General features: G+C 45.0%; 1 protein-coding gene across 10 annotated transcripts in view; it reads left to right on the top strand.

Annotated features, from left to right (window-relative positions):
* The window catches only part of FOXN3 (forkhead box N3), a 359,245-nt gene extending 339,596 nt beyond the window's left edge, over positions 1 to 19,649 (top strand). For all 10 annotated transcript variants that reach the window (XM_023765124.1, XM_023765120.1, XM_006101670.3 and 7 more), the window contains one exon: positions 13,079 to 19,649. In XM_023765124.1, coding sequence (XP_023620892.1) covers positions 13,079 to 13,610 — 532 coding nt within the window. In that variant the 3' untranslated portion in view covers positions 13,611 to 19,649. The remainder of the gene's footprint in view (positions 1 to 13,078) is intronic.
* Positions 19,650 to 20,018: the final 369 nt, after the last annotated feature.

The raw sequence follows: 20,018 nt of genomic DNA, 5'->3' as shown, positions 1-20,018 counted from the left end.
GGTCTCCGTCCAGTGAGAATGAAGACAGTTCAATTAAGTGGGTTAGAAAACCAGGTAAGGTGGGTAGAGGGAATGGTGAGCCAATTTGTTCAAGATCCTGGCTTGTAGACGCAGCCCTGTCACTTTACCAGTGCCCTGCCTTTGGGTGGATGTCTGACCTCTCTGGGCCCCAGTTCCCTCCTCCATGAAGCTCCTCAAATCAGATGCCAAAGCGTGCGTGAGAAGTGCCGAGGTCCCTGGTCTATAAATAACCGGGCATCGTTTCCCTGCTTCTAAGAATCAGGTCACTTGCCAAATCAGAAGAACTAGGGTCCTGCGCCAGCGTGGATGTCTGCTCCGACTGGCTCTGCTGCCTCCCTGCCCACTCCCACCCACCCAGCCACCACCAGCCATCTCCAGAACCTTCCAGGTTTCCCACCACATCACCCAACACCCTTCCCCTTCCCCCCATGTCCCCCCCCGCCCCCCCCCCCCCGTCTCCTGGAGCCAAATTTGTTCCCCAGATATGTCCGGGATTTACCCATCTTATTCAAGCCGTGTCCTCCGTGTAGGTTTCCCTCAGCCTCCACACACAGGGCAGCACGTCCTTCAGGACCCATCATGAAAATGATTCCCTCACAGACCTTTACTGAACACGGCATCCGCTGCAGGAATGAATTGCCGCTGCAGAGATGAGAGGCGTTAGGGTGATGGAGGAACAGGAAACGCACAGGGAGGGCATGTCCCTTCTTCCTCCACCCCTCCCCAGTCTCTCTGTGGCGCCCCCTCTTGTCCAAGCCTCCTATGGACCAGGTGGTACAGCCCAGCCCTAGCCCCTTTGCAGGAAACACTGGAAGGGTGGCTTTGGGCTGAGTGACAATAGCTTCCTAATGGCACAGCCTGCTCAAAGCCTGCCCACAACCAAAGCACCATTGTCTGAGAGTGCCCTTCCTGAACTCATAGGAGTTTGGAGCAGAATTGTTTCGGTATCCAACCACGATTTGCAGAAACTGAGCAGGTTACCATTGCCATGGAGATAAGCAGTTAAAGAAAACCATCATGCATTTCCAGCGCACCATCCAAATGCCGCACCTCCCACCCCAGTTTTAAGAGAAATTGGGCAGAGATGTATTGCAAGCTCTGTAAGGTCAAGGACCCTTGCTAATTATACCTGTGCCCTCTTTATGTCCCCAATGCCTGGCAAATAGACACTGAGATGCTTTTTGGGAAAAAACACACACATAAATATACATAGATATTTGCAGAATCAGTGTCTGGGTAAAACTCATTAACAAGTGTTTGGGAGAGTCCTGGCCCATGTGGCTCAGTTGGTTGCGGCATCATCCTCTCCTGGTGCCACCAGGAGATTGCTGGTTCAGTTCCTGTCAGGGAAGATGCACATGTGGGCTTGATCCCCAGTAGGAGGGTGCAGGAGGCAGCCATGCATTCTCACATCAATGTGTGTCTCTCCCTCTCCCTTCTCTCTCTACAAAAACTCAATAAACTATTCTTTAAAAAAAAAAGAAGAAGAAGAAAAGAAAAGATCTTCTCCCTGTGAAGGAGAAGATCTTGTTTTGTTCTTTCACATTTGTTATAATTTAAATTTCTTTTTAGTTTGGCCATGTCTCCATAGAACCAGACGCGGCTGAGGTTAAAAGGGAAACAGCTAAGAGGGAGTAAAACAGCAGCAGACATCCTCTGCCACACCACATGGCGGTGACCAAGGGTGCCCGGGGGGCGCAGATGTTTGCGCGGGTTGTGGGCCACTGTCCCTGTCAGTCCAGCTGCGGCTGGAGGGAGGGCCGGGGAGTCATTAGCACCCACTAAAGACCGATTTTCTCCTCTGCTTCGTGTGACAGGTCTTCTGTGTGAGTCTAAGCGACTTCTCCTTAAGTGAAAATATTTGTCTTTCAGGGATTTTTTTTTTTCCTCCACTGAGTGGCAAAGGCCATGTTTGTTTGTCTTAACTCTGAAACCATTATTGACTTAGATGAAGTGTTACTTTTATTAGCTGATCATTACACAGCTTGTATTTGCTGGGTTCCCTTGCATATAATTATGATGTGAAATCTCCTTGTAAGAGTATCTGTCAATAGTGTAATTGACTTTACAGTGTTGACTTTTTACTCAATAACCTCAGAGATTGGCCCATCCATACACGTTGGAATCCTACTTATTTTTAAATCTGCCTGAGCGGAGAGTCCTCAAGACACATGATCCTCAAAATAACCACTCACACGTCTTAAAGTTTTATGCCTGTGTCTTCTGGTGCTTTCCCAGTGGGGTTTCTTACAGAGAATACATTGAAGGCAAGAAACAGCTACCGCCCTAGAAGCACTGTTTCTGGCCCCCTTGAGAGACGGGAACCCCAGATTTCTTCCATTAATAGCATTATGGGCTGCCTCCCAGGTAGGGGCCCTGGATCTGGGCCACCTTGCTTTCAACTATTAGGGTTCTTTTTGGCCCCAAGTAACCACTCAGGTGGCAGAGAGGACTTGAATGTCCAGGGCTTGCCAGAGGAATCGGAGACAACAGACGGGAGTGGGGTTCTTCATAGGACAACAAAGCCCAGAGCTTGCACACGCGGGCTTGGGAAACCACTTTCCTGGGTTCGTATCCTGTAGCTTTGTGACCTGGGGCCAGTGTACCTGGAAGAATCAGCACCTGCCTCAGGATTAACACTGATGTGCCTGGCACAGAGTATGCATTATGCAGGTGCTTGATAAATAAGGTGGAGAACAACCCAATTCAGAAATGGGCAAAGAACTTGAATAGACATTTCTCCAAAGAAGATACACAAAGGGCCAGTAAGTATGCACATGAAAAGATGCTCAACATCTCTGTTCACTAGGGAAATGCAAATCAAAACACCAGTGAGATACCATTTCACACCCATTAAAGTGGTTGCTATCAAAACAAACAGAAGCCTAATCGGTTTGGTTCAGTGGATAGAGCGTCGGCCTGCGGACTCAAGGGTCCCAGGTTCGATTCTGGTCAAGGGCATGTACCTTGGTTGCGGGCACATCCCCAGTGGGGAGTGTGCAGGAGGCAGCTGATTGATGTTTCTCTCTCATCGATGTTTCTAACTCTCTATCTCTCTCCCTTCCTCTCTGTAAAAAAAAAAAAAAAATCAATAAAATTTAAAACAAAAAAAAATAACAGAAAATAACAAGTGTTGCCAGGGATGTGGAAAATGGGAATCCTTATGCACTATTGGTGGGAATGTAAATGGTGCAGCCACTGTGGAAAATGGTGTGGAAGTTCCTTAAAATAGAATGACTACATGATACAGCAATTCCACTTCTGGGTACATACCCAAAAGAATTGAAAGCAGGGTCTTAAGGAGATACTTGTAATTCCATGTTCATAGCAGCATTATTCACAATAGCTAAAGTGTACATGCGACCCACACGTCCATCAACAGATGAATAAGTAAAATGTGGTATACACATAGAATATTATTCAGCCTTTTAGGAAGGAAATTGTAACACATGCTACAGCATGGATGTACGTTGAGGATATTATAGTGAGTGAAGCCAGTCACAACAAGGCAAATAGTGAGTAGTCAAAATTATAGAAAGTAGAATGGTGGTTGCGCCAGGGACTGGGAGGAGAGAGAAATAGGGAGTTATTGTTTTAATGGGTATAGAGTTAGAAACTTACAAGATGGAAAGTTCTAGAGATGGATGGTGGTGATGGTAACATAGTATTATGAATGTATTAAAGTTTGGGGTGGGGGGTTAAAATTAATGTGGAGAGGTTCATGGATTTATCTAGCCTGCCCTCCATAGTCCCTCCCAGGTCACTTTCCTGAGTACCCCAAACTCCTGGAGAAGGCTCAGAGTAAGCCTGTGCTACCTTCAGAACTCCACATTTAGGGTGAAACCATTGGTTTTGAGGAATGATGGCAGTAGTCAGGACTACAAGTCTAAACCATAACATGTTATAAAATTAGAAGGAAGTTCCGTGTAATCACCATCTAAGGTGCTTAATTTTATTTGAGTCCCTTAGGACCTCAGGTGAAACTTCAATTTCCATGGAACATGAAGCAAGTCAGGAATTAATGGTCCTATTATAATACAAAATACTAATATTTAAGGTCCTGTCCAAACAGTCATCAGGAAAACCCGTCTGTCAGCCTAAGATCTGCTCCCAGGCAACTGTCTTGGTTTTTCCCCTTGAGAAGATGTTTGTCACAGGTTTAGAAAGCCTGCCACCTTCGGTATAAGATTGGCTGTGGTCTGACTACACAGCTTGCAGACTGGTCCTTTTTTTGTGCTGTGTTGTATTTTTACAGATCAAGCATCTGTCAGCTTTTGTCTTCTGAAATCATGGTCTTTGAAGCCAAGTCTGAACCTCAGTATTAGATTATGCTGAGTCTGTGCTGGGAGGGAGAGGAGGAAATACTAAAGGGATCGAGATTAAAGGCAACGGGAAAAGAAATACCAGGAGGACAGAGCAGAGGAGTTCTCACTGAACCCCCTGTCTCTGCTTCTTGTTTCTGCTTTCGGTTCCTCTGGGCCAGATATCTAAACATGTGAAATTTGATCATTCTAGAGTTGCCTTTCTTATTTTAAATCAATGGCATTGGTTAAAGCGTCCTGCTGGCTTTTTCTGTTGTATCTGAAAATGCTCAGAGCCCCTGGTGATTCTGGGCGGTGCCACGTGCAAAACAATGGATGGAGGAGAGTTTTAGAATAATTTTTCTTTGTGTTCTGTGATCTAATGCAGAGAGGGAGTCACAATTATCTCAGTGGTTTAGGGGGACAATATGCAGCTCATGGGAGAAAATTGTGCCCCGAACCCCAACCTGGAGATGACCACTGAGGTAGAACTGGGATTGTGGAACTTGTGTTTCTTCTGGAAGTGCTAACCAGCATCACAGCCCCTGGACCTGCTCTAATTACATTATTCGTGGAATTATAAGACACTCATGAACCCACCACCCAACTGCAAAAACGAAAGCAGTACTGATACCTTTGTCTTACCTGAAAGGTAACCACAATTCCAAATTTTGTACAGGTTGGGGCAAACATAGGTATACACATGTTAGTATGTGAAACACAAGAGTTTATTCTCGTATTATTATTAATTATTGTATTATTTCCCATAAGAACATGGAGCATGAAGTAAACCTGCATTTGCCCCACTGTATACTGTGTCCATGTGTTTCAAAGCATTTATGATATTCATAGACTGTATATTGTTTAGTTTTGCTTGCTTTTGAGTTTTATATAACTGGAACAATATACTTCCTTTCTAACTTGCTTTTTTTTACTCACTATTGAGTTTGTTCTGTATATAGTTGTAATTGAATCATTTTTGTAGCTGTATAATATTCCCTTCTTCAACTATACCCCACTTAGATATTTGCATCATTTACAGTCCTTTGCAATTACAAACAGTGCTGCTATGGAAATTCTTTCACCTGTCTTCAGTTTCATTGAAATCGCATCTCCAGGTGCAGGATTGTTGGTTGGTAGGGTATGTACATGCTCAACTTCACAAGATGACACCAAATTGTTTCCTAAAGTGTTAGCATTCAATTATACTCCTACTCGCAGAGTGTGATGGCTCCCATCCTCTGCATCTTCACAGACTTTCGGAACCATCGCACTTTTTAATCTCAGCCAATTTAGTGAATATGTAATGGCATCTCATTGTGTTTTACAATTTCCTTTTCCCTTGTTACTAAAGATGTTGCAGTTTTCCATATATTTAATTGGCTTTTTGAATGTGTTCTTGATGGCTTGCCTGTTGATCATTTTGCTCATTTTTCTATTGGATTCTCTTTTTCTTATCTTTCTAGTTCTTTGTATACTCTGAATATTAATCCTTATTTGACTGTATATGTTAACAAATAACTTTTCTAAGTTTGTTGATGGTCATTTCACCAAAATAGTATCTTTTGATGAACAGAAATTCTTCATTTTCATGCTTATTAATCTTTATTTTTTTATGAAATCTGATGTCTTAAAAATATCCCTTCTCTGAGATTATGTAGTTTTCTATAGTTCTTTTCAAAAAGATTTTAAAAGCTTTTCCTTTCACATTTAAGTCTATAATTTACCTGGCGATAGTTAATTGTTTATTTTTTTTCCAGTACCCTTGCAAAATAAACTGCCTTAGTAATTCTAATGATTTCTCTGCTGTAAAAAATGGTGGGTTTTTTCTTTCTAATTCTTACTTTTACTTTTCCTGTCCTATTGCACAGTTCAGGGTTTCTGAGTAAAGTAGTGATTTTAGATATCTTTACATTGTTTCTTATTTTAAAAGGAGCTATGTTATTCATTCACAATTAATACAATGTTATAGGTCTTTCAGGAAATGAACTTTATCATAAGAATTCTATTCGTAGTTTGCTATGACATTTTATTATGAATGGTTGTTGAATTTCATTTTTTAAAAATTTATCTCAAGATAACTGTAGAGTTGTTGTTTTTGTTGTTTTACTTTGGTGAATTACATTATAAATTTTCCAATTTTGAATAAGCCTGCATTTTTTAATATGCCTGCTTCTGATACATTATATTTTTTACATATTACTAGAGCAGGTAATATTTTATGTATGAATTTTGCTTTTTTTTTTAATGCCTCATGTTTCTCCGGTGGTATCTTTTTCTAGTTTTAGTGTCAAAATAACATTATTTTCATAAAATGAGTTGAGGGAGTATTCACTCTTAGATTCTTTGAGAGAGTAAGATAGGAGTTATCTTTCCATGTTTGATGGAACTTGCTTGCAAAATGGCCTGAGCTGATGTTTTCTTTGTGCGATGATTGGTAACTATTGATTTAATGTTTAATGATGATAGTATGGCTTATTTTTTAATTCCTTTTGGTCACTACAGAATTTCCATTTCACCTAAGTTTTCAAATATATTTCCATAAAGTTATGCGTAATGCTGTCATCTCTTAAAAGATCTCCTTTAGTTACGCCCCTTTTTATTTTATCATCTCTTTTTTTGCTTAATCTTGCCATAGTTTTGTTTTTAATTACCTGTATTTTGTATCTGTTCTCTGCTTCACTCATTTCTGCTATTTTCTTTATAATTTCCTTTTTTTTCTTTGGATTTATTTTTTTTCTTTGTCTGGATTGAACTTTTATTTTAAACCTTTCTTTTTTCTATAAAAGTTTGAAGTTATAATTTACTTCAAACTACTACTGCTCAGTGGTATCCTATAAGTTTTGATACCTTTCATGTTATTATTATTATTATTAACAGCTCAAAATATTTTCATTTCTTTGACCCAAAGGTATTTTTAGAAATGTGGGTTTTGTTCCTATTTATTGAGGTGACACTTGTTAACAAAATTATACAGGTTTTGGGTGCACAATTCCACAACACATCATCTGTTACACTGTATTGTGCATGTCCCGCCCCAAGTCAAGTCTCTTTCCATCAGAAGTGTGTTTTTAAGTTCTCAAACCTAGAAAGAGGTGGTCATTTTTGGTTTTTAGTTACCTCTTCAACATTGATCACTAACTACAGTGCACTGTGGTCAGAGAATTGATCTATAAGATGCTGCTGCTTTGAAATTTTTGGAGTTATGGTCAGTTTTTATAAGGTCTGGGTGCTTCAAAATTAATATGCCTTCTCCATTATTAGCACATGCTCTATGTACGTTCATTAGAGCAAATCTTCTATATACTAGTACTAATTGTGTGAGTGGAGGGGGCTAATCAGTTGGAAAGAGAGAATAATGTATTAAAATCTGCTGTGTATTTGACTGTTTCTCCTTGTAACTCTTTCAATTTGGGATGCTTACATTTTCAAGCTACCTTATTGGAGGTATTCATGTTTAGAACTGTTTTATCTCCCTGGTAAATTGAACCTTTATGAATGTTTAATGACTCTGTTTATATGTAGTACAGATTTTTTTTTTTACTTTAAAATCCTGTGTTATGTTAATATAGCTATAGGAACATGGCATGATACAGTGTTCTCCATTATTTTACGTTGACCTTTCTTTGTATGGATTAGGTTTGTCTCTTGTAAACAGCATATGGCTTTTTGGGGGGAGTTTTTTGGATTTGTGTTAATGATCGTTACCTTTAAAAAAGATTTTAAGCAATAAAACAAAATTAAATAAATGAATAAATAAAATAAGTAACATTTAAAAATTAAAAATAAAAAGACTAGCTTGCCAATTCAAAAAAAAAGATTTTTAGCCAATTTTTAATGACATATTTGGATTTATTTCTCCCATTTATTCTGCATTTCGGTTTGGCCCACTTTTTCCAGATTCTTTTTCCTTTCTAGCATTACTTGAAATTGATTAAGATTCTCTCACTCCTCGTTCCCTTTGTCTTTTTCTCTCCCTTTCTAATGGTTTGGAAGTTGTACATTTTGTTTCTCTTCTTTCCGTGTTGATCCTGGAACTTTTAACATGAATATTTTTAAATGTTTAAAGTTAATCAATATCTTTAACCTCCTGATCAATACAGGGCCCTTGGAATGTTTTTACTTCTGTTCTCTACCTCCCAGATGAAATGCTATATTTGCCCAATACTTTGGTTCTGTTTCAGTTTCTTTTTGTTTTATTGTGGTGTTCAGTCAGTACTTAATTACATTGTCTTTGCTTATCTTCTCTTGCTGCATCTCAAACCTCCTTTTTTGGATCATTTTCCTTTTTCCTAAAATATATTTTTTAAAACTTCCCCTAGTGAGTATCTGCACTCAGTTAAAACCCTGAAAATATATTTATTTTGCCCTTATGCTTAGAAGATAGCGTTACCGGATATACATTCTAGATTGACGGTTATTTTTTCTGTCTCGCACTTTGGAATTAATGTTCTACTTTTACCTGTTTCACTGCTTCATCTTACTGTACACCTCATTAGTGTATGTTTTGTTTCTGTGACTTTAATGCTGTACGGTTTGTGATGTGTCTAGACATGGATTTCTTTTTATTTATTCTCCTCGGGACTTGTTGGCTTTCTGAATCTGAGGATTGGTACCCTCGTCAAAACTAGAAAATGCTCGGCCATTTTTTATTTGGATTTTGGATCGTCTCCATTTTTTCCTTTCCACTCTGGAACTCCAGCTTAGAGGGATAGCTTGTTATTATAGTCCATGTTGCCCAATCTCTCTTTCATATTTTTTATCCCTTTGTCTCTCTGTGCTGCATTTTATATATATTATCTTCAGATCCGTCTTCTGATTCACTAATTTGTCTCTTCTGGCTCCCACTGAGTTCTTTCATTTCAGGGATTCTATTTTTTCAGCTTTAGAAATTCTACCTGATGCCTTCCAAAATCTGTCTGCCTGGCTTTAATCATCTATTCTTCCTTTCTAATGTGTTTCAGTTCCTTCTTTTTTATTTCATTATGCATACTTTACATTCTGTACCTAGTTATTTGAATATTTGCAGATTCACAGTTTTGTGTGTGTTTTTCTGTTGTCTCTTGCTTACGGTGGCTTCTTTCTTTTATGTTTAATGGGTTTTGGGTTATGAACCTATGTTTCTTAAAATTTTGTGTGGGAATTCTTTGTGGCCTGGGTTTTAAGTTAGGTTCTTCCAGAAAGGGTTTGTGTGTTTTTTTCAACAGTAGGCACCGTTGGGCACTTTAAACTAAATTTAGCTTGTGGTCCCTGGTCCCCACAGTAGAATTCTGGCTTCATACCCACAAGACTTCAGGCTTGTGATTAAAAATTCTCAGGGGAGGCTCTTCTTGTCTCTGGCCCCATCTGGGGCTGGGGCTGGGGCTGACTTTATCTGCACTGGCTGCCTGTGCAGGCAGTTACTTCTCCCCGGGAACCCATCGAGGGTGTCGGCATTCCCGTGCCCTGGCTGGTTACAAGTATTTTTACATTTATATGTTCCCGGTGGCCTGTTTGCTGACATGTTTGGTGATTTTAGGTTATGAGCTGCTTTTCCAATATCTGCTTGAACTTAATCTGTGGAAATCCTCATGACCTAAATTTAGGTTCCTTTCTCCAAAAGAGGATTTGCTTTTAAAACTTCGGCTGGGCCTGGCCGCCGTGGCTCAGTGGTTGAGCATCGACCTATGAACCAGGAGGTCACAGTCCGATTCCCCGTCAGGGCATATGCCCAGGTTGTGAGCTTGATCCCCAGTAGGAGGCGCACAGGAGGCAGGTGATTGATGTTTCTCACATCAATGTTTCTCTTTCCTTCTCCCTTCCACTCTCTAAAATCAATAAAAACATTTTAAAAACCTATTTTTTAAAGCTGTGCAAAGAGAAGGAAAAAGCATGATAAACACCATATGCCTCTCACCTAGAATCTCTGAGAATTAGATTTTTGCAGCACTTGCCTTATTTCCTCCTCTTTTGCACTCACAATTCCCTCCCTCTCCGCATATGTTCAGGGGGTATCGTAGTCTGCTTAACTGAGGTAGTAAAGTGAGTCATAAGCCCCATGTTATTAAAAAGTAAGGATTCAGAATTGAATTGACTTTTCTAAAAGCCTAGAAAAAAGCCCGTTTACTCACCCAAGTGTAGTTGAGTTCACTTTGAAACTGTTTTTTGCTAGTTTGGCGGACTCATTACTGAAATAATTTTTAGATTCAACAGTAGTTGCCTGAAACAACAAAGATCGAGAGAGCCATTCTATGAGATTTCATTTTCATTTGCCGTCATGACTATTAATAGCTACCTGTGCAATTAATTACATTAACAAAGTTTCCTATTTGGTAGCACCTCACAGGCATCCTCTCCTGGCCACTTTTATGTTCCCCAAGGCAGCCAAGAAACAGGAAGTCTGCAGAACATAGATACACAGCTCAGGGCCATGTTGACAGGCAAGCCCCTGAAGCATTTCTTCCCTCAGGCCTCTCTGCTCCTACTTTATGCTGCATTCCCATACGGCTCCTGAGCTAGAATAGAAAGAAATGGCACCACTCGGGGTAAGCATGATGCAGCAGCGAGCAATCTGACAGGAGAGGAGACCAAGTCAGAAGTCTCCCGTGCCCACTGAGAGCTGCCCTCTGTGATCGGACTTTTCATTTGGTCACACTGCCCTGGGAGGCAGAGAGGTGCGCTGAAGCTCACAAATAAACTTGCTGGATGTCTGTCTGTCTGTCTTACAAGCCCGGTTCTTTCTATAAGGACTTTGAGGGGAGGGGTGGCATGGATCTGGGATCCTAGAGAACGGGACAACCTGGGGCCCTTCTGGACCTGCTAGGACGCCATTGTGCAAATGCACACATTGTGATTGTGGGGTTGATCATGGAGGTCTTGAGACATCCAGCAGAGGTTGAGTTCTAATACCGGCCCTCATGCGTTTTGCTGGTGCGCATTACTGTGCTGGTGCGTGCCACCGCCTGGTGCACGTTCCCACCAGCTTAAATGTAGGAGGGCACCGAAGAGAGGGGGACCCTTGACCTCACTCCCTGCTACACCATTTATCACAGGGACTCGCCTCCCTTTCAGCCGCTGTCCAGGCTGCAACCAGAGTCTTGCTGAGCCCATAGGCCCCCAGGGTTGGCAGGAGAAAAGGGGGCGGGGCTCACAGCTGCAGCTCATCAGTGGGCCTGACCCCATCGCCTTTCCAGGGCCATATCCTTAGGGAGTATCCGATAAGGCGTGTTGGTGGAGGTCCGCAGTCATCTTCCCAGACTTCCTGCTCTCTGCCACACACCTCCGTCTGCTCCCGCCCTTCTCTCTGCTGTGTGTCCACTCTGCACCAGACACAGCACTAGGCCCTGGAGAGGTACCAGTGACGGCCCTGCCTTAGGGAGCTGACGCTGTAATGGGAAGCCCACACCTGGAGCAGGTCACCACGTGATGACATGGGGACTCCTCTCTGTGGAGGACCTAGACCTGGGGCTCTGCAGGAAGGAAAAGTGTGCTCATGTCGCCCAGAAACGTATCAGCAGGTGGATGAGCTTACAAGAAACACGGGTGGTGCCATACAGCATCTCCCTGCCCCAAGCCTTCAGCCCTCACCTCCCGCTTCAGAAGCCATCTCTGCCACCTCCACTCTAAGTAGCCTTTCCCTCCCTCGAGGATTCACCTCTCTGCTCACCCAGCCTCCTGAATACCTGCTGTGCCAGACACCATTGTATCACAGTGGCCATGTAAACAGCGGCCTCACCAGGACTCGGCGCCACAGCCCTCGCGCTGACAGCAGGCGCTGGTCCCGTCTCCTGCCAGCGTTCCCTCATGTCCTGGGCCCATGACCCTGTGCAGCGGGTGCAGTCTCTGTTCCCACTTGGCTCCTGAGAAGCATAGAGGAGGTCTGTTCATTGTTAGACGTGAAGCAACAAAATGACTAGAGGCATGGAGAGTGCTGTCGGGCTCTGATGGGAATGGAACGGACGGCAGGGAACTGAGTTGTGGGCAAATCAGAAAGTGGAGCGGATCGGATGGGGTAGCTAAGAGCTCGATCGTGGCTCTGCTGCTTAGGAGCTGTGGGGGCTCTAAGTAAATCCCTAAACTTCTCCAGATCCTCCTCCTGGCACCTGTACAGTTAGGATGCTCACGGCTGCTCTGGAGTTCAGCGCCATCATCTAGGCAGGTTCGCAGGCGCCTGGCGGGTGCTTCCCGTCCTGGGGTCTAACCGTGACCTGCTGGCCTGTCGGCGTCTGTGTGGCGGTGCCTGTACCTGATCCCACCTGGGACCCTCCCCAGGCCATGCGTTCATGTGGGGCGTTCAGTGAATATCTGTAGGATGAAGGGGGAAGGAGGGAAGCCTGAGTGGATAGCCGTCCCCACCAGCAGGCACCTCTTTTCCCTGCAGGCTGGGTTCAGTCTTCCTAACGCAGCAGCGTGAGCAGGACGCGGGTTTTTCCTCGGAAGTACCCGCCGCCTCCGCGGTGTCTGTCCCTCCGTGCCGGCGGGTCTGCGAAGCCCAGCACCGCTCGACCCTTAGGGTTTCCAGTGGAGACCCTGTTGCCACCGCTGTGGCCTCTGAAGCGTGTTGTTTTGGCGGCTCAGCCGCACACACTGAGTGAAAAGGCCAGTGATGGGAGGACGGGGTGCAGGACGCCGACTTTCCGGCCGCCTTGGCACGTGGCCAGCTTGCGCCTCCAAGGGCTGGTCGTGTGAGCGCATCAGGGGGGCGGTGGGGGCTGCGGGGGCCTCATCACAGGGTCTCATCCGTGTCCCCTCTGTCTCCCCTCCGTCCCCGCCCGCAGGAACGGCCTGGGCAGCGGCAGGACACGGACAGAGAGCGAGCCGTCGTGCGGCTCCCCGGTGGTCAGCGGGGACCCCAAGGAGGATCACAACTACAGCAGTGCCAAGGCCGCCGCCGCCAGGAGCGCCTCGCCCGCCAGCGACTCGGTCTCCTCCTCCTCGGCCGAGGACCACGACGAGTTTGCCACCAAGGGGAGCCAGGAGGGCAGCGAGGGCAGCGTGCAGAGCCGCGAGAGCCACAGCGAGGCGGAGGAGGACGAGCGCAAGCACGGCCCCCGGGAGGCCCCGGGCGACGGCGGCTGCGCGGCCCCGCACAAGAAGCGCCAGCACCTCGCCAAGGCCCGGCGGGTCCCCAGCGACACGCTGCCCCTCAAAAAGAGACGCACGGAGAAGCCCCCCGAGAGCGACGACGAGGAGATGAAGGAGGCGGCGGGGTCGCTCCTGCACTTGGCAGGGATTCGGTCCTGTTTGAACAACATCACCAATCGGACGGCAAAGGGGCAGAAAGAGCAAAAGGAAACCACGAAAAATTAAAAAAAAACAAGTCACTGATTTGTTTTGAACTGAACGGCCATTTGGTTTCAGCATGTCAGGAGATTTCTAATGATTTGTGGCAATATCAGCAATTTCTTTTTTTTTTCTTTTCTTTGTTTTGGGTTTGGTTTTCTTTCTTTCCTTTTTTGTTTTCTTTTCTTCTCTAATTTGCCCCCCCTCCTCCTTTGTTTTGGACCCTTGAGAATTTTACGTTTAAAGGAGATTGAAGCCATAGACTCATTGACATTCAGCTGTTTTACAAACGCTTCTCATTATCTGAAGACAAAACCGAAAAAGCCAAAATTTATCACTGCTTCCTCCCGCTGGCCCCGTGGCTGGGTCCGCAGGGGTGTCGAGGATGCCTCGGAAAAGCCCGTGTTTGGCACCTGCAAGGCAAAGTCATCACCGGTCAGGCCTAACCGTTAGGTTTACAAGGTCAGGATGTCCACCCAGTGGGGTTCACTGAGTGAATGTGCGTGAGGCAACTGGGGAGAAGGAAGAGCCCCTCGCCCCCCGGGAGCAGGCCCCAGCTTGTGGCGCCAGGCAACGTGTTGTGCCAGGAAACCCTGGGCACTGCCGCTCAGCGTGCGGGGTCGGGGCGGGGTCCCCGGGCCTCAGTGCTTCTTAGTCCTGAAGCCTCCTGATGTCGCGGTGGACACTGGACCATTCACGGACACTGGTGTCAATGACTAAGGAAAGGAAATGGGGTCAGTTTTTAGTGATGCTCCTAATCATTGAATTCTGTTCAATCTGAAATTAAGAGAATGTTCCACAAGCCATAAGCCTGAAGGGTTGGCCCTGCCCACACACACACACACACACATACATACATACATACATACACACACACACGAGAGTGAGAGAAAAGCCACAGACAGGCTGTTTTCTTAACTGCCCAAGTGAAAATCAAGTCCAAGAAATTACAATAGTTGTCAAGAAAGAAAAAAATGGTACAAACCTTTTTTTGTCAAAACTATTTGATCCAAGCGGGGGGAAAAAAAAAAAAAAACAAACAAAAAGCTATGGAACCTGCCATTAGTACTGTGGTCTATTTTTTAAAGATGAAAGGCACATTGATGGACACACACACACACACAAAAAATGTGGCAAAAAGGCAAAAGAAAACTCCTATACTGCCCTCAAAATGGAGTTTGCAGATCATGTCAGTCAGGATTCATCTTTGCAAAAATCAGTGATTTCCACAGTCAGCCCGTTGTAGCCAGCAGAAATTTCCGATCCACAATGCATGGATTCCTTCTAAAAGAAAAAGGAAAAAAAAATCATAAAAACACAAACTTTTTTTTATTCAAAAATAAAGTTCTTGTAAGGTAAATAATGTATTTAGCATGAAGCATGAATTATTTTCATATAAATATAGAAAATAGAGAAAAGGCTATGCCTCTAATGTTTAAGCCCTTAGGCTTAGAGGTTCTTTGGGTTTTCTTTTTTGTTTTGTTTTTCCTTTTGTTTTGTTTTGGTTTTTTTCCCAATTATTTTGTTTTGGTTTTTTGAAGCAGGTGTTTAAGGTTTAACCTTCTTCAGGGACAAATTCTGACTGTTGGGGAACTAACTCTGCAATATAAAACTATTTCATGTTCCGGTAGGGCCTGCCTTGTCTGCACTTCAGCCCCAACCCCCTTCTGATTCTCTGTGGAAAGTGTGTCCTTTCTCTGGTGTCTGGACATGTTTATCATGATGCAATAATTTGAGGGCAAACTTCGTAGCGAGTGTGTATGAGAGAATTAGGGGACGCTGACTGGGGTAACCATCACCGCAATTTGGTCCTAGGAAAAAGGCAGTGGATAATTATGCAAATTCGTCAGGAGAAGGGAAACAGCGCTAATGGGCCTTATTAGATGAGGGTGTGAGTTAGGGGTCACTCAAAGTAGGAAGCGACACAGGTGTGGGAAGGACCAGCCTACAGTTTTCCTGTGACTCCCTGTCACGGTGGGAAGGAGGGCCCGGCCATCTCTACCACCTCCGCACACGAACCAGCCTGGATTTAAGCCCATCTAGGTTGTGAGAGCGAAACTTAGACCACAGGACGATGTCCCGCAGCCCAGAAACTCCTGTTCTCTTTGCCTAAAGATGATTGGGGGAGACCCAAAGAGAAACCTAAGAATGTGATCTTCCACCCGAGTGGAGGGGAATTGTAAAACACCAACAAAAACACCCACCACTGTGGCTCAGGATGTGACGGGGAGGGACAGAAGTGGGTCGTGTTGATCTTTAAAAACGGGGCAGGGAGGCTGCTGCGTGCCTCGTGCTCAGCTTCCTGTGGTTGCTGATGAGAGACCCTGAAGAAGTCACCTGCACACCAGGTCGACTGCGTTATCTGAACCTGAACTCTTCCCGCATATTCGGTCACGGGGGAGAAGGGAGTAAGGATATAGTTTTGAAGTACTCCGTTCCCTCCATCTCACCCAACATTCGACACCCCAAAAGCCATGCACAGCTCTGAAACCCGAGGGACACCGGTTTGTGTTGTCACCTGATCAAGCCCAGGAAATACCGCCCCCCACCCCCACCCCCAGGTAAAATGTAGACTTCCCTCCAGAAAGGCAGATACAGGTTCAGGACTGTTTCTGGCGAGGGAGGGGGGCGGTTCTTCCGATTTAAACCCCCCACGGTGGGCTGTCTCCCCTCATTTCATTTTTCTAAAGGAGCCAAGGCCTCTTTTAGAAAATAATAAAATGCAATGTGTGTGATTTACTTTTCTGATCTCTCTTGAGAAATAGATAACTATCTTATAAAAGTGTGTTCTTAACTCCAGAACCACTCTTTTTGCATAAATACCTCATTGGGCAGCTTTCTAAGTGTTATTTTCCTTGAGTTCCCTCGGCCCCTTCGCAGGGGCTGCCGGGGGGACTTGCAGGGAAAACTTTAGTGAGGGTACTTTTTTCTATTTTTCTTCTGTTTTGGGGGGCATACACATTATGCATAACCAAAACAATGGCTCAATTGTGTTTAAACTTTGTATTTCGATTGTTTGGGGGGAGGGGGGATGTGTATGTGGCCGTTTGTAGTGAGTTCATTGCCGAAGGAGGCTGTCCACGCCCTCACCACGCCAGGGGCAGGAGCACGAGCACCCCCTCCCCAGCAGAGAATTTAAGCACAAGCCTATTTGTGAGAGAGTCTTTTTGCTCGCGTGTCATTCACTTTCGTCTCGGAATTCCTTCCCGAACGTCAGGTGTTCTGTAGCTTCCACACCAGCCTGTGTGCTCATTAGTCCGACAGGTCGCCCGGGCTCCATTCGAGGGGTGCGGCGCTTTGGCTTTTGTGTCTCCCGCGGGAGCAGTGGCGTTTCACGTGTCATTCATTCCAGTATCTCACCTACTCATGGGGGGGTGGGGGGGTCCGGGGAACTATAGCAATATTTCCAGATGCGTGGGAAAGCAGCCATGAACACTTGAGCACCGTGACATCTGCCGTTACTTGCTGTTGGCCCTTGGGCACATTTAAGAGAAAGAGGCCGTAGCTCTTTTTTCTTAAATGACTTACACGTAGACAGTTATGTTTATGCTACTACCGTGGTCTTCTATCTTTATCTACTAGTCCTCTGTGGAAAGGGTTTGTCTGCATCATAGATTTCATTCCCAGCCTTATAATCTACCATAGCTCCTATGTCCCCTCCCCCCTCAAGTCGGTATACTTTTGAGAGTCCTTTGGTCAAGTTGTCTTACCTGGAAATGGCCCAAACCCACATGGAGAGGGTGGTTGGAGACAGCCCTAGCCAAGACCGCCGTGGCCAGTTTCCGTCTTGGGCGGGGCTGAGTGTGTGCGAAGGCCAGTGTCGGCGGCCTTTCCCAAGAACCGGTTTTCCTTGGAGAAGCACTGGGCATGGGCCCAGCAGGTACTGCCAGGGGGCAGCCTGCAAGAGGCCATGTCTCTGAGCGCTGTTCCTGCCTGAGGGACAGCGTCTGGCTGTGGGCTCTGCAGCGTGAATGGCTCCTGTGCCCGCTCCTCCCTGGCACAGCCCAGGCCTGCTCAGCGCCAAGTGCTGCGCCCACACCGCGTGCAGGACCTGGGCCTCTGGCCGAAGGGCTCTTGGAGAAGGAGTCATGCGTACGAGTGACCTAACGGGAGGGTCTTCCCTATGGGACTGGATGGGTTCAATGTGACTTCTCTTTCCCTTTAAACTTGATTCAGGTTGGGAGTCCTTTCTTTCTGGTGGATCACAGCTGCCCAGATGTTGCAATTTATTTTCATGTTTCTGTAGAGAAGTGTTTTTTCTTTCATCTTCAGGATGTTTTTTTTGCCACCAAAAGAACACATATGAACTCTGTGTCGTCGTCCCCCCTCCACCCCGCCCCCGCCCCCCCGATTGTGACTTACCAGTGTTGACAGTTAAACCCTTAGTGTCATAGGTCCCGGCCCTCCAATACTATATCAAACACTGTTATGCACATAATGCAGCACTGTGATCTAATTTAAATAATACTTTTTTATTATTTATACTACTATATATAATATACATCCACACTTTTGCTATATAACCTAAGTGGATAACCCTCTCTTAGTTACCTGCCAAACTCGGGACTTTGGTTTCTATTGCAGTTAACGCAGTTACAACGTCGTAATGGTGTCCTCTTTTTCCCTTTGTAACGGAATGTGTAAATCAAAGTGTATACATTGTGTGGTGTTCCTGTTTCTGGAGTTTCACGAGGATTTACACACAGCATTCAGTGTTCTGTATAGACCCGCCCACCTTTGTGAAATTCACCCGTCAGCCCCTCTCCCTTTGAGAGAGCACCCACCCGCCCTGGGGGTTCACTCCTTGTTTCCTCTCTCTCCTACTGGTCATCCTTGAATTAAGCACAGACTCACAGCTCAGTTGCTTTATCATGAGAAAAATGCGTGTGACCTTGCCATTCTTCCACAGTTCTACAAACAAGTGCTAGCTTCACCGACCAAAAAAATTAAGGAGGGAAAATCCGATTTTTAAAAAAAAACAACATCTTTTAACAGCCGAAACCGATGTGTCTATGGTGCTGTATCCTGCTGTCTGTCGTACTTTTGAAATCAGACCTAGGCGAAAGATCACTTCTGACTTAACTGTGATGTGCTCACAAGCCCCCGTCCTGTTCGTTCCGTTCCCGTTGAAATCAAGAGTATTTATTGGGGATCTGTACAACAGTGTTTTCCACTGTGTTTCATTTGCAAAGGCGGAGAACACCCTTCCCTGCTTTTGCAAATAATTAATATTCCATATTGGATTCTCGGCAACTTCGATATGGCGAACCTGTCAAACCTAGAAATTGTATTCCATCCTTTCATGACTGTGGCCTGAGTTCCCCGACACCCCCCCCCCTTTATTTTAAGATGAAACTTAGCACCATTTCAGTTCTGTAAACATTCAGCTTCTGCAAATGTACGTGGAGGCCATCCAAGCTCATAGCCGATTCAGTAGCCAGTTCCGCGCCGTGTCATTCACACTCACTACTTACACTGCCATGGTGACAATGTGGAGGAAACAGTATCCGTGTGTGTCTGGGAAGCATCCTACACTTGTACCATTTTTTAAAAAAATATATACTCTTGATTCTGTAACACTTCTGAGGTGTGTTTTTGTTTTGCAGAAAAATAATAGTGATAAAGCAATCAGAAGACCCAGAGGTTTACTCTCAAGGCTTAGGGTCGACCTTCTGACCTTTGCTGGCCAATCGACCTACATGGCCAAATTAATGTATTAGCGTCATACTTGTTCAGAAGCCAATTTTCTTTTCTGTATTTTCTGTATGAAACTGCCAATATCATGACTAGGAAGGGAGAACCGTAGAGGAGAAGGAAGGTGGCGTTCCGTCGCGTTCGCGGTCCGCAGCAGGGAGGAGGCAGGCACGATGGGCCGAACTTGAGGGACCTGATGGTGTTGCTTTGGAGGTATCCATCCTTGCGTTTCGCATTCTTCATATGTAATCATATTGCCAAAGACAAACTATTTCATCATTTATTGTAAATAACACTTTCCCCCAGACCTACCATAAAGTTTCTGTGATGTATTGTCTTCCAGTTGCAATAAAAATTACTGAGTTGCATCAATTTGACGAGAAATGGCCTCGTGGTGTTGTGTGCGCTGCTTCTCCACGTGCAAGTGCTGATTAGCGAGTGCATGTCTGCTTCTTACCTGCACTGGGAGGGTGGGGCGCTGTGTTTCCCGAGTCCGGTGTTTGCTGGGGTCCAATCCCCTTAGGTCCAGGGGTCCCCTATGCTGTGAACAGTCTCAGAGAAGAAGGAATGATGAGAAGACAGCCCTCTGTATGTCAACAACCTAATCACGAACTATATCCTTGATCTCCTTGCAATGTTCTGGTCGGAGATCTGGTCAAGAACTGATGAGGATCTGACGTTATATTGCCTTATTACATCCGTATATATACCGTCCATATATATCCTGGCGAGTTCTATTAC

Source organism: Myotis lucifugus, unplaced genomic scaffold (genome assembly GCF_000147115.1).
Source record: "Myotis lucifugus unplaced genomic scaffold, Myoluc2.0 scaffold_377, whole genome shotgun sequence".
NCBI lineage: Eukaryota > Metazoa > Chordata > Mammalia > Chiroptera > Vespertilionidae > Myotis > Myotis lucifugus.
This window is presented reverse-complemented; position numbering and strand designations above follow the sequence as displayed.